Source organism: Chiloscyllium punctatum, chromosome 1 (genome assembly GCF_047496795.1).
Source record: "Chiloscyllium punctatum isolate Juve2018m chromosome 1, sChiPun1.3, whole genome shotgun sequence".
NCBI lineage: Eukaryota > Metazoa > Chordata > Chondrichthyes > Orectolobiformes > Hemiscylliidae > Chiloscyllium > Chiloscyllium punctatum.
The window spans coordinates 133,116,654-133,130,581 of NC_092739.1; the positions used below are offsets into that span (position 1 = coordinate 133,116,654).

The 13,928-nt window shown below is 41.7% G+C and overlaps 1 protein-coding gene across 1 annotated transcript in view; it reads left to right on the forward strand.

Annotated features, from left to right (window-relative positions):
- The window catches only part of cfap53 (cilia and flagella associated protein 53), a 45,806-nt gene that overhangs the window by 15,132 nt on the left and 16,746 nt on the right, over positions 1–13,928 (forward strand). Inside the window, exons 3-4 of the mRNA XM_072574318.1 lie at positions 2,678–2,851; positions 12,984–13,287. Of these exons, the coding sequence (XP_072430419.1) occupies positions 2,678–2,851; positions 12,984–13,287 (478 nt within the window). The remainder of the gene's footprint in view (positions 1–2,677; positions 2,852–12,983; positions 13,288–13,928) is intronic.

The following is a 13,928-nucleotide window of genomic DNA, read 5'->3' on the forward strand; positions in this document are numbered from 1 at the left end:
TCACTATTAGCACAAGGGTCTATCTTAGACTCCCTTTTTTAAATTGAATCAGATACAAACATGGGATTAGGTTCCACATGTATGCCAAAAACACCCAGTTCTACCTGTTATTTCTCTTCTCAATTCCACTTCCTCTGTGTTTTCAGATTGCTTGCTTAACAGCCAGTCATAAATGAGCTATACTTTTCTTTAACTGGACACCAAAATTCCCACTGATTCCATCCTTCCACTGTGCCATTGTCTCATATTGAGCTGAATTTATTACAGTCTTGAAATTCTGTTCACTCTGAAGCTAAGCATCCGATCATATCCTCTTCATCTAAAGCTCATCCACTTCACCTCACAGTTAAAAATCACACAACACCAGGTTATAGTCCACAGGTTTATTTAGAAGTATAAGCTTTTGAAGTGCTTCTTCATCTTCAGACTAGCTACCTGATGAAGGAGCAGCACTGTGAAAGCTTGTACTTTGCCTCAGCTCATTTCCCGCAGAAAGACTCACACATGTCTTTGTCAACCCGAGACTCCCATGCTCTCTGGTCAATCACCAATATTTCATTGTCTGTAAACTGTGACCCATCCAAAACTGTACTGCTCATATCCTATTCTCCTCTTCCATACGTATCACCCCTGTCCTTGCTGACTTAATGTGATTCCTCGTTCCAAATGTTTCCAACATAAAATTCACATCCCTGATTTAACCCAGGCCCTGTTCATCTCTAACTTTGTAATATTTCTATGACTGTCCCTACCATCTTCCCTGTCTTTCCATTCCTCCTCTTCCAATCTTAGTGTCATAAAGTCATACATAGAGATGTACAGCATAGAAACAGACCCTTCAGTCCAATCCATCCATGCCATTCATTTAACCATCCAAACGCCTTTTAAATGTTGCAATTATATGAGCCTCCACCACTTCCTCTGGCAGCTCATTCTATACAAGTACCACCCTCTGAATGAAAAAGGTGCCCCAGGTCTCTTTTGTATCTTTCCCCTCTCACCCTAAGCCTATGCCTTCTAGTTCTAGACTCCCCCACCCCAGGGAAAAGACTTTGGCTATTTAGCCTGTCCATGCCCCTCATGATTTTGTAAACTCTATATAAGGTCACCCCTCAGCCTCCAATGCTCCAGGGAAAACAGCCCCAGCCTGTTCAGCCTTTTCAGATAGCTCAAATCCACCAACATTGGCTTTTGAACCCTTTGAAGTTTCACAACGTGATTGAGTTTTTTGAAGAAGTAACAAAGAAGATTGATGAGGGCAGAGCAGTAGATGTGATCTAAATGGACTTCAGTAAGGCATTTGACAAGGTTCCCCATGGGAGACTGATTAACAAGGTTAGACCTCATGGAATACAGGGCGAATTAGCCATTTGGATACAGAACTAGCTCAAAGGTAGAAGACAGAGGGTGGTGGTGGAGGGTTGTTATTCAGACTGGAGGCCTGTGACCAGTGGAGTGCCACAAGGATCGGTGCTGGGCCCTCTACTTTTTGTCATTTACATAAATGATTTGGATGCGAGCATAAGAGGTACAGTTAGTAAGTTTGTAGATGACACCAAAATAGGAGGTGTAGTGGACAGCGAAGAGGGTTACCTCAGGTTACAACAGGATCTGATGGGCCAATGGGCTGAGAAGTGGCAGATGGAGTTTAGTTCAGATAGATGCGAGGTGCTGCATTTTGGGAAAGCAAATCTTAGCAGGACTTATACTCTTAATGGTAAGGTCCTAGGGAGTGTTGCTGAACAAAGAGACCTTGGAGTGCAGGTTCATAGCTCCTTGAAAGTGGAGTCGCAGGTAGATGGCATAGTGAAGAAGGCATTTGGTGTGCTTTCCTTTATTGGTTAGAGCATTGAGTACAGGAGTTGGGAGGTCATGTTGCAGCTGTACAGGACATTGGTTAGGCCACTGTTGGAATATTGCATGCAATTCTGGTCGTCTTCCTATCGGAAAGATGTTGTGAAACTTGAAAGGGTTCAGAAAAGATTTACAAGGATGTTGCCAGGGTTGGACGATCTGAGCTATGGGAAGAGGCTGAACAGGCTGGGGCTGTTTTCCCTGGAGCGTCGGAGGCTGAGGGGTGACCTTGTAGAGGTTTACAAAATTATGAGGGGCATGGATAGGATAAATAGACAAAGTCTTTTCCCTGGGGTCGGGGAGTCCAGAACTAGAGGGCATAGGTTTAGGGTGAGAGGGGAAAGATATAAAAGAGACCTAAGGGGCAATGTTTTCACGCAGAGAGTGGTGAGTGTATGGAATAAGCTGCCAGAGGATGTGGTGGACCTTACCATTAAGTGTATGAGTCCTGCAAAAATTTGCTTTCCCAAAATGCAGCACCTCGTATTTATCTTTTTCTCTTTGAGCTCCAAATGCCTGTAATTCAGGGGCATTAGAATTGTCTTCCTAATCTCCATCAGCTCATCACTTTGAAAATTCTCAGTTTGACCCATGATTTTGATGAGTTTTGAATCATTTTCTTTGATTTAGTCAAAATTATTTAAGTGAAGGTTAAGTTACATAGATCAAACTGCTTCAAATTATCATTGGCATACTGTATGTGGTGTAAAGCTCTTCTACAATGGATACAAATTTCTATTCATGAAACCTGTTTTTAATAACATTTGGAAAGGCCAATAAGCCCTTTAAAGTCCTTTAAATGTTAGTTTTTTGATCATTTCAGGCTACGAGATCTTCTGGAAGCTGAAGAAAAGGATTACATGAATCAACTGTCCCTTTTGGGAGAAACACCTTTGGAGCGACAGGCAAAAATGAGACAGCATGTAAAAGACTTGAAGATAAAACGGGAGCAAGAACGACAAAAGTTGGTTGCAGAAAAACTTGATCAACAGTTCAGGTAACTTTTTATATTGGTCTAAACTCTGGAATTGAGCAATTTATCCATGATTTTTATCAGGAAATCCAGCTTTTGTGCAAACTTGAAAATCCACTTAAAACACAATGAAATGAAGAGAATGGGATAAATGAGGATGCTAAAATTCAGTATAAATCATGGAGTTCATTAGTATTATTAATGCAACTGAGAGTTTCTCATGATGGGACACTGCAGTGACACATCTAATCTCTCCTTTAGAACATAGAAAGTATGATTAGGCAGTCAGCAGATGACACCAAAATTGGAGGTGTCCTGGACAGCGAAGAGGGTGACCTCAGAGTACAACAGAACCTTGATCAGATGGGTGAATGGGCCAAGGAGTGGCAGATGGAGTTTAATTTAAAGAAATGTGAGATGCTCCATTTGGAAAGACAAATTAAGGCAGGATTTATACACTTACTGGCAAGGTCTTTGGGAGGTTTGCTGAACAAAGAGACCTTGGAGTGCAGGTTTCTTGGAGTCAGAGGTAAACAGGATAGTGAAGAAGGCATTTGGTATGCTTTCCTTTGTTGGTCAGTATGTTGAGTATAGGAGTTGGCAGATCATGTTGCAGCTGCACGGGACATTGGTTAGACCATTTAGAGTCACAGCGTCATTAGAGATATATCACATGAAAACAGACCTTTCAGTCCAACTCGTCCATACCGACCAGATATTCTAAACTAATCTAGTCCTATTTGCCAGCACTTGGCCCATATCCCTCTAAACCCTTCCTATTCATATACCCACTCAGATGCCTTTCAAATGCCTCTGGCAGCTCATTCCATACACACACCAATCTCTGTGTGAAAATAATGTCCCTCAGGTCTCTTATAAAAAATTACTCTCTCATCCTAACCTATCCCCTCTAGTTTTGGGCTCCCTCTTCCCAGGGAAAAGGACTTATCTATTTACCCTATCCATGCCCCTCACATTTTTATGAACCTCTGTAAGGTCACCCCTCAGCCTCCGATGATTCAGCCTATTCGGCCTGACCCTATAACTCAAATCCTCCAACCCTTGGCAACATCCTTGTAAATCTTTTATGAACCCTCTCAAGTTTCACAACATCCTTCTGATAGGAGGGAGACCAGAATTACACACAATATTCCAAAAGTGGCCTAACCAATGTTCTGCACAGCTGCAACATGACTTCCCAACCCCTACACTCAGTGCTCTGGCCAATACTCCCCAGGACCATGCCATTAAGTGTATAAGTCCTTCGGAAATACTGCATTCAATTCTGGTCTCCCTGCTACAGGACGAATGTTGTGAAACTTGAAAGGGTTCAGAAAAGATTTAGAAGGATGTTGCCATAGTTGGAGGGTTTGAGCTATAGGGAGAGGCTGAATGGGCTATGGCTATTTTCCAGAGCATAGGAGGCTGAGGGGTAACCCTATAGAGGTTTATAAAATTATGAGGGGCATAAACAGGGTGAATAGCTCAGTTCTTTTCCTGAGGATAGGGGTGTCCAAAACTAGAGGGCATAGGTTTAGGGTGAGAGGTGGAAGGTTTAATAGGGACCTAAGCTGCAACTTTTTCATACAGAGGGTGGTGCAGGTATGGAATGAGTTGCCAGTGGATGTGGTTGGAGGCTGATACAATTACAACACTTAAAAGGCATCTGGGTGGGCATATGAATAGGAAGGGTTTAGAGGGATATGGACCAAGTGCTGAAAAATGGAACCAAATTAATTTAGGATATCCGGTCAGCGTGGAAGAGTTGGACTGAAGGATCTGTTTCCATGTAGGTCTATGATTCTCTGCTTTTAGATTCAATATTTTAAGCTATTTAACTAAAGATTTACATACTTAATTTTAATATGTGGCAGGTTACTTGTGTCTAGAGCACCAACATTCCTGTCAGTAATTGAGTGTATGCTGGATATTTTACTGGCCAAAGGAAGAGCTGCAAAGGCCAGGATTTTCACTTCTCAGTTGCGTAGCAGAAATTGGAAATTTCCCTGCTTGCTGTGTTGCATTGAGAGAAACTCTGCTAACTGGTGTGCGAGCAGATAAGGGTGTTGAATAGAGTTGGGCCTGCTGCCCCAAGACATCAGAAACAAGCATAGGGGCTGCCAAATTCCTTTTTTGGTCTGTTTATAAGGTGCACATCAGTTCTCTGGCACTTCATTCCAGGTATTTTGCTACATTTTTGTTAAATTAGGTCCCATCCCTCACCCTTCATACCATCTCTCACTCGCACCCACTTCTATGCCACAATAAGGTAACCAATACTGTGCACAGTACTCCAGATATTTCACCAATGCCCTGTATAAATCAAGGAAAACCTCCCTACTTTAGTATTCACTTTACCTCACTATAAATGAAAGCATTCCACAGACTTTCCTTATTACATGCTGTATCTATGTACTAATGTTTGTACACCAAGAATCCTCTGCATTTCAGAACTCTGTAATCTCTCACCATTTAGAATAATGTGTTTCTTTTTTATGTAAAAATGGGCATTTTTACACTTTCCCACAATATATTCCTTTTTCCACATTTTTATCACTCACTTAACATATCTGTGTCTTTTTGTCCCTTTGTTATATCCTCTTCACAATTTATCTGTCTTTGTGTCATCAGCAACCATACCTTCTGTTCCTTTAACCAAGGATGCTCCCCCAGACCATGAGCTTGTATTTTCCGCAGTAATCTTTGATATGGCACTTCATTACATTTTTTCTGGAAATGTAAATACATCCATTGGTTCCCCTTTATCAATAATACATTACCTCTTCAAAGAACTCCAATAAATTAGAGTCAGGGAGTCATAAAAATTTACAGCACAGAAACAGACGTTTCAGTCCAACTCATGCATGCTGACCAGATATCCGAACTAATGTAGTCCCTTTTGCCAGCATTTTACCCATATGCCTCTAAACCCTTCCTATTCATGTACCCATCCAGATGCCTTTTAAATGTTGTAATTGTACCAGCCTCCACCACCTCCTCTAGCAGCTTATTCCATACACACACACCACCCTTTGCGTGAAAAAGTTGCACCTGAAGTCTCTTTTAAATCTTCCCCCTCTCACCCTAAACCTATGTCCTCTCATTCCAGACTCCCACAACTCAGGGAAAATACCTTGTCTATCTACCCTATTCATGCCTGTCATGATTTTATAAACCTATAAGGTCACCCCTCAGCTTCTGACACTCCATGGAAAATAGGCCCAGCCTATTCAGCCTCTCCCTATAGCTCAAACCCTCCAACCTTGGCAACATCCTTCCTGTAGGAGGAAGACCAGAATTGTGCACACTATTCTAAAAGTAGCTTAACCAATGTCCTGTATGGCCGCACAGTGACCTCCGAACTCTTATACTAAACGCCTTCTTCGCTATCCTCTCCACCTGCGACTCTACTTTCAAGGAACTATGAACCTGGACTCCAAGGTCTCTTTGTTGAGCAGCACTCCCCAGGATCTTACCATTAAGTGTATAAGTTCTGCCCTGATTTGCCCTACCAAAATGCAGCACCTCACATTTCTGTAAATTAAGGTCCATCTGCCTCTCCTCACCCCATTGGCCAGTCTGATCAAGATCCCATTGTACTCTGAGGTAACCTTCTTCGCTGTCCACTATACCTCCAATTTTGGTGTCATCTGCATACTTACTATCTATGTTCACATCCAAGTCATTTATATAAATGACAAAAACCAGTTGACCCAGCACCGAGCCTTGTGGCACTCTACTGGTCACAGGCCTCCAGTCTGAAAAGCAAACCTCCACCACCACTCTCTGCCTTCTACATTTGAGCCAGTTCTGTATCAAAATGGCTATTTCTCCCTGTATTCCATGTGATCTAGCTTTGCTAACCAGTCGACCATGACATGTGCTTCCTTCTTTTCCTTGACCAAAACCTTAATTTCTCCAGTCATCCAGCATTTCCTATACCTACCAGCCTTGCGTTTTACTCTAACAGTAACATATTATTTCTGAACTCTCGTTATCTTGCTTTTGAAGGCTTCCCATTTTTCATCCGTCCTTTTACCTGCCAAAATCCACCCCCAATCAACTTTTGAAAGTTCTTGCCCAATACTGTCAAAATTGGCCTTCCTCCAATTTAGAACTTTAACTCTTAGATCCTGTCTATCCTTTTCCATCACTAATACAATATGGGCGCTGGCACGAAAGTGCTCTTCCATTGACACCTCAGTCACTTGCCCTGCCTTATTTCCCAAGAGTAGGTCAAGTCTTGCACCCTTTGTATATACTGAATCAGAAATTCTCTTGTACACACCTAACAAATTCCTCTCCATCTAAACCCTTAATACTATGGCAGTCCCAGTCTATGTTTGGAAAGTTGAAATCTCCTACCAATAACCACCCAATTATTCTTAGGATAACTGAGATCTCCCCACAAATTTGTTTCTCAATTTCCTGCTGACTACTGAGGTGTCTAGTATAATCCCAATAAGGTGATCATCCCTTTCTTATTTCTCAGTTCCACCCAAATAATTTCCCTGGATGTATTCTCAGGAAAATCCTCCCTACATATAGCCAAAATGTTATCCCTTTTAAAAAACGCCACTCCCCCTCCTCTTTTCCCCCCCCCCTTTCTTTCTATAGCGTTTGTATCCTGAATCATTTAAGCTACCAGTCCTGTCCATCCCTGAGCCAAGTCTCTGTAATAGCTACGATATCCCAGTCCCATGTTCCTAACCATGCCCTGAATTCATCTGCCTCCCCTGTTAGGCCTCTTGCATTGAAATAAATGCAGTTTAATTTATCAGTCCTACCTTGTTCTTTGCTTTGTTCCTGCCTGTCCTGACTGCTTGTCTTTCACCTTTTCCCCAATTGTACCAGTCTCAGAATGATCTCTTTCCTCACTATCCCCCTAGATCCCAGCGCGCCCATCTTACTAGTTTAAATCCTGCCTAGTAGCTCTCGCAAATCTCCATGGCCGTACATTAGTCCCCTTCCAATTCAGATGCAATCCATACTTCTTATACAAGTCATTTTTACACTAGATTCCAATGATCCAAAAATGTGAACCCTTCTCCCATGCACCAGTTTCTCAGCCATGCATTCATCTGCTCTATCCTCCTATTCCTACCTTCACTAGCTCGTAGCATCGGGAGTAATCCAGATATTACTACCATCAAGGACTTTCTTTTTGAATTCCTGCCTAACTTCCTATATTCTCCCTTCAGAATTTCATCCTTTTCCCTTCCTATGTCATTAGTTCCAATGTGTACAATGACCTCTCCCCTTTTGAGAATATTCTGCACACTCTGAGATATCCTTGATCCTGGCACCAGGGAAGAAACCCATCATTCTGATTTCTCCTGTCAGCCACAGAAAATGTGTCTCTAACAAAAGAATGCTCTTTCCTTTCACAAAACCAGTATCCGTGTCCTACAAACAAAAAGGCACAAAAAAGAAACCTAATGCCTTCCTGAGGTATCCTGTGCAGAATTAAGAGAAACATAAATTGCTGGAAAATCTTAACAGGTTTGGCACCACCTGCAGAGAGAAACAAGAGTTAACATTTTGGGTCCAGTGACCCTTCTTCAGTTCTGTTGAGATTTTTCAGCAATTTTTGTTTTCTTTTTCAGATTTCTAGCAGTTGCAGTTGTTTTGGTTTATTGTCTATGCAGAATTAAATTGCCTTTAAAATGAGGATGATGTGTAGCCAGACCAGTGATCCTTAGAAGAACTACTGGAGGATGCTACCAACAACTTTGCCGAATAGTCTTGACTGTACTGTTTGTAGACCTGAGGGGAGGCTGCTGCTGGTCACCACTGGTGTGGTATTAGAGTAATGTGCAGGTCAGGTCAGGATAATGGTTTCTTTCCATAGTTTGTCAAGAACATTACAGTGCAATACAAGTCCTTCGGCCCTCGATGTTGTGCCGACCTGTGGAACAAATCTGAAACCCATTTAACCAACACTATTCTATTTTCATTCATATGTTTATCTAATTTAAATGCCCTTAAAATTGGGAAGACTACTACTGTTGCAGGCAGTGTGTTCCACGCCCCTACTACTCTTTGAGGAAAGAAACTACCTCTGTCACCTGTCCTATATCTGTCACCCCTCAATTTAAAGCTATGTACCCTCGTGCCAGCTGTCACCATCCGAGGAAAAAGGCTCTCACTGTCCACCTATCTAACTCTCTGATTATCTTCTATGTCTTAATTAAGTCACCTCTCAATCTTCTGTCTAACGAAAACAGCCTCAAGTCCCTCAGCCTTTCCTCATAAGACCAGGACTCCATACCAGGTAACATTGATGCTATTCTTCCTATAATGCGGTGACGAGAACTATACGCAATACTCCAAGCGCATCAGAGTTTTGTACAGCTGCAGCATGACCTCATGGTTCCTATAATGCAGCAACCAGAACTTTACACAATACTCCAAGTGTGGCCTCATGGCTCCTAAACTGAATCCCTCCACTCGTAAAAGCTAACACGCCGTATGCCTCCTTAACAACCCTAACCACCTGGGTGGTAACTTTCAGGAATCAATGTACATGGACACCGAGATCTCTCTGCTCATCTACGCTACCAAGAATCTTACCATCTTACCTCCGCACTCTGCATTCCTATTACTCCTTCCAAAGTGAATCACCTCACACTTTTCTGCATTAAACTCCATTTGCCACCTCTCAGTGTAGCTCTGCACTTATCTATGTCCTTCTGTAACCTACAACATGCTTCGGCACTTTCAACAACTCTACCAACCTTCGTGTCATCCACAAATTTACTAACCCATCCTTCTATGTTCTCATCCAGGTCATTTATAAAAATGACAAACAGCAGTGGCCTCAAAACAGATATACCACTAGTAACTGAACTCCAGGATGAACATTTCCTATCAACTATCACCCTCTCTCTTCTTTCAGCTAGCCAATTTCTGATACAAAACACTAAATCACCCTCAATCCCATGCCTCGGCATTTTGTGCAATAGAGTCAAGATTAGAGTGGTACTGGAAAAGCACAACAGGTCTGGCAGCATCCGAGAAGCAGGAAAATCAACGTTTTGGGCAGGAGCCCTTGTGCAATAGCCTGCTATGGGGAACCTTAACAAATGGCTTACTAAAATCCACATACACCACATCAATCGCTTTACCCTCATCACCTTCTCAAAGAACTCCATAAGGTTTGTGAGGCACTAACTACCCTTCACAAAACCGTGTTGACTATCCCAAATCAACTTATTCCTTTCCAGATTATTATAAATCCTATTTCTTACAATCTTTTCCAACACCTTACCCACAACCATAGTAAGGCTCACTGGTCTATAATTACGAGGGTCTCTACTCCCCTTCATGAACAAGGAAACAACATTTGCTATCCTCCAGTCTTCTGGCACTATTCCTGTTGACAATGATGACATAAAGATCAAAGCCAAAGGCTCTGTAATCTCCTCCCTGGCTTCCCAGAAAATCCTAGGATAAATTCCATAAGGCCCAGGGGATTTATCTATTTTCACACTTTCCAGACTTGCTAACATCTCCTCCTCCTGTGAACCTCAATCCTGTCTAATTTAGTAGTAGTACAAAATGATTGCACTTTTTACTTTGAGTTGAACTATATATCAGGTCAGTTGGATAACAACAAATTTACATTACCACCCAAATAAAAATTCTACTTTGTAAGTTTTTTTATGACAAACCAGCAACTTCATTGTCACTCTTATTGATGCATGTCTAGATTTTTAAAACAAAATTGAATTCTTAGATTGACATAGAGGAACTTGAACTCATATAGCAGATTTTTCAGACATTACCTTGCCCTACCATCACAGATGTTGACGGGGAACACAGTACACTAATATGAACACTTTGTGAAGCATTCATGGCTGGAGACAGGGCTTCTGCATAAGATGGCTGGCAGTCAATCTAATTGGTTGATAGCTGTGTTGTTCCAGCAAACACAACAGGAACAGTGACCACTGCAGGACCAGAGATAGTCCCCAGACAATGAGTGTTACCAAAACCAGGTAACAGCAAGGGTCTTGCAGCAGGGACCTGAGGGATCACCCTTGGACAATACATGGGTGGTAAAAGTAATGGGGTCAGGTTGAAAAGGGCAGGGATGGGGAGAACATCTGAAGGAGGGTGGGAAGATTTGGGAGGGGATCTTAATCAGAAAGTGGGCTCATGAGGACCCTTTCATACCTGATCTTCTCCCAGACCCAATCCATGATGCCTCGGCACTGGCAGTAAAATTATGGCCAGGCAGGAAGATCCCCTTTTTTTTGCCAATTGGAGCAAGAGTGAAGGTGGGCTGGCCTACACACTCCTCCACAGAACAATTAAGACATTCCTGGGGCCAGTAGGTAGGCAGCAGGAAGGGGAGATTACATGTCCCCTGACTTGTATGCCCATACAATTCTGCCCATAGGCCCTGGATTATTAGTCTACACATCTGAATTAGAGAATATGCACTATTTTCCTTTTGTTCAGAATGCAAAAGTACACAAATCAACTAGAATGCTATAGTTTTTTAATTAAATATAAATAATATATATTTATTTGTGATAGATGTACAAAGGTATTAATTAAAAACTAAAATACTAGCTTCCTAGCAAGTGCAGCTCAAGACAAATAAATGATAAGATTGGTTGTTCTTGTGAGAACATGAAAGCTCAGCTGTCTTGTTTTGTGTTTGCTTATGGTTCTCCTGAATGCTCTCATGGAATGTGCTGTTCTTTATATTTTCTTCTGCACAATTCACAGTGTCATCATCACATGAAATAGGGTTGTTTTGGAACTCTGAACACCAAAAACTGATGAGATCTGCAGTCCTTGCTTTTTCTCTGCAGCCATTAACAGTGTTATTTCTTACTTGGGTTGGTTTTGCTGACACATCCCATCTTTTGATTTAGCAAAACTTGTTGTAAACATATGCATGATTCTCTGTAAGAATCAAAGCCTAATGGTATTATCGTTGGACTGTTAATTTGGAGACCCAGGTAATACTCTGATGATCCATATTCAAATCCTGCAACAGCAGATAGTGGCATTTGAATTCAATAAAAATAATCTGGAATTAAGAGTCTAATGCTGACCAGGAATCCACTGTCAGGAAAAATCCTGCCATAGCAGATAATGGAATTTGAATTCAATAAATATAGAGTCATAGAGATGTACAGCACGGAAACAGACTCTTCAGTTCAACTCATCCATGCCAACCAGATATCCCAACCCAATTTAGTCCCACCTGCCAGCACCTGGCCCATATTCCTCCAAACCCTTCCTACTCTTACACCCATCCAGTTGCCTTTTAAATGTTGCAATTGTACCAGACTCCACCACTTCCTCTGGCAACTGATTCCATACACGTACCACCCTCTGAATGAAAACGTTGCCCTTTAGGTCTCTTTTATATTTTTCCCCTCTCACCCTAAACCTATGCCCTCTAGTTCTGGACTCCCCCACCAGGGAAAAGACTTTGCCTATTTACCCTATCCATGCCCTTCATAATTTTGTAAACCTCTATAAGGTCACACCTCAGCCTCCGACGCTCCAGGGAAAACAGCCCCAGCCTGTTCAGCCTCTCCCTATAGCTCAAATCCTCCAAACCTGGCAACATCATTGTAAATCTTTTCTGAACCCTTTCAAGTTTCACAACATCTTTCTGATAGGAAGGATCTGGAGTTAGGAGTCTAATGATGACTGTGAATCCAGTGTTGATTGTCGGAAATACCCATCTGCTTCACTAATGTCCTTTAGGGAAGGAAACAGCTATCCTTACCTAATCTGGCCTACACGTGACTCCAGACCCACAATAATGTGGCTGACTCTTAACTGCCTTCTGGGCAATTAGGGATAGGTAATAAATGATGGCCTAGCCAGAAATGCCCTCATCTTGTGGATAAATACAAAAGAAATCAGCTCATTTTGCAAACTTCTGTTTTTTCTGAAGTTGGCCACACGAAGTAATTGGAGCTTCCGAGTCCATTCCATTCTTATAACAGTCTTTCAAAATATATATATTCATAATCTTTTCATTGGGAAGTCTGAAATCCTTCAATAGATTCAATAAGATAACCACTGCAATATCATATTCAAACCATTTTTCTCAGAAAGTTTAGATTGTGTCATTATAGTACTCTGCTATTTCACCCATGACTGATTTCTGTCTGTATTTTAGGGAACAGTGTGAAGAGCTGCAGACAAAGCTGTCTCATCAGCGAGTGCTAGAGTTGGCCAAGGATAGAAAGGCGCAAATAGAGTTCAACAAGAAACTGCAGGATCAGCAAAAGGAAGAGGAACAGATCTTTGAGGAGTTGTGGGAGAAGGACCGACTTGCCAAAGAGGAGAGGGCAGAGAAAGAAGTGAAAGAGCAACATGAGAAACAGCAAGAAGTCCTGGCTGGAGTATTGGAGCAAATGGCAGAAGCTAATGCTAAACGCATGGATCAGAAGCAGCTGATTAAAGAAGAGGCAAAGTTGATGGTAAGGAAAGAATATAAAATGACAGAGCAGTTTTATCTTCCTTCTTTGTCTTGTTCTTAGCTCCGTTATCTGAGATGCTAATTCTCTAATTTATTTTCTCATTCTCAAATTCTTTTGTTCTTCATGTCAATTTCTTTCTCTTCTTGCCCTGAAGGTGATGGCTTAGAAATTTGGTTTTGGCACATTAGGATTGTGGGTTACAGTCCTTACATTGAATTATAAAGCCCATATCTTGAAGGTCTTTGCTGCCAAATTTCGAGGCCAGTTGCTGTTTGCTGAATAAAATCACCAATACTGGGTGAACTTTGTTACCTCACCTTAGTAATTTTCATTCAAGACAATTTGACAATTTGAAATATCCATTCCACGTGCATGGATTTCTGGCTTGATAACATGCAGAAGTGGGATCCATGGCCGTGCCTTTCCTGACCTAATCCAGATTCAGTGAATATTATTCTACTACGGCCTTGCTCCAGTTAGCTAATTCAATACAGATCAGGAGCTGAACCTTGGATCTTCTGGATCTATCTGACATTTGTATTCAGGGTAGTCTTGTGTATCCTGTAAAAGGCATTTTAAAATATTTTTAATATCTTGAGCCTAAAAGGAAGAATTTTTGTTAGATTTGCTTTATATTTTTC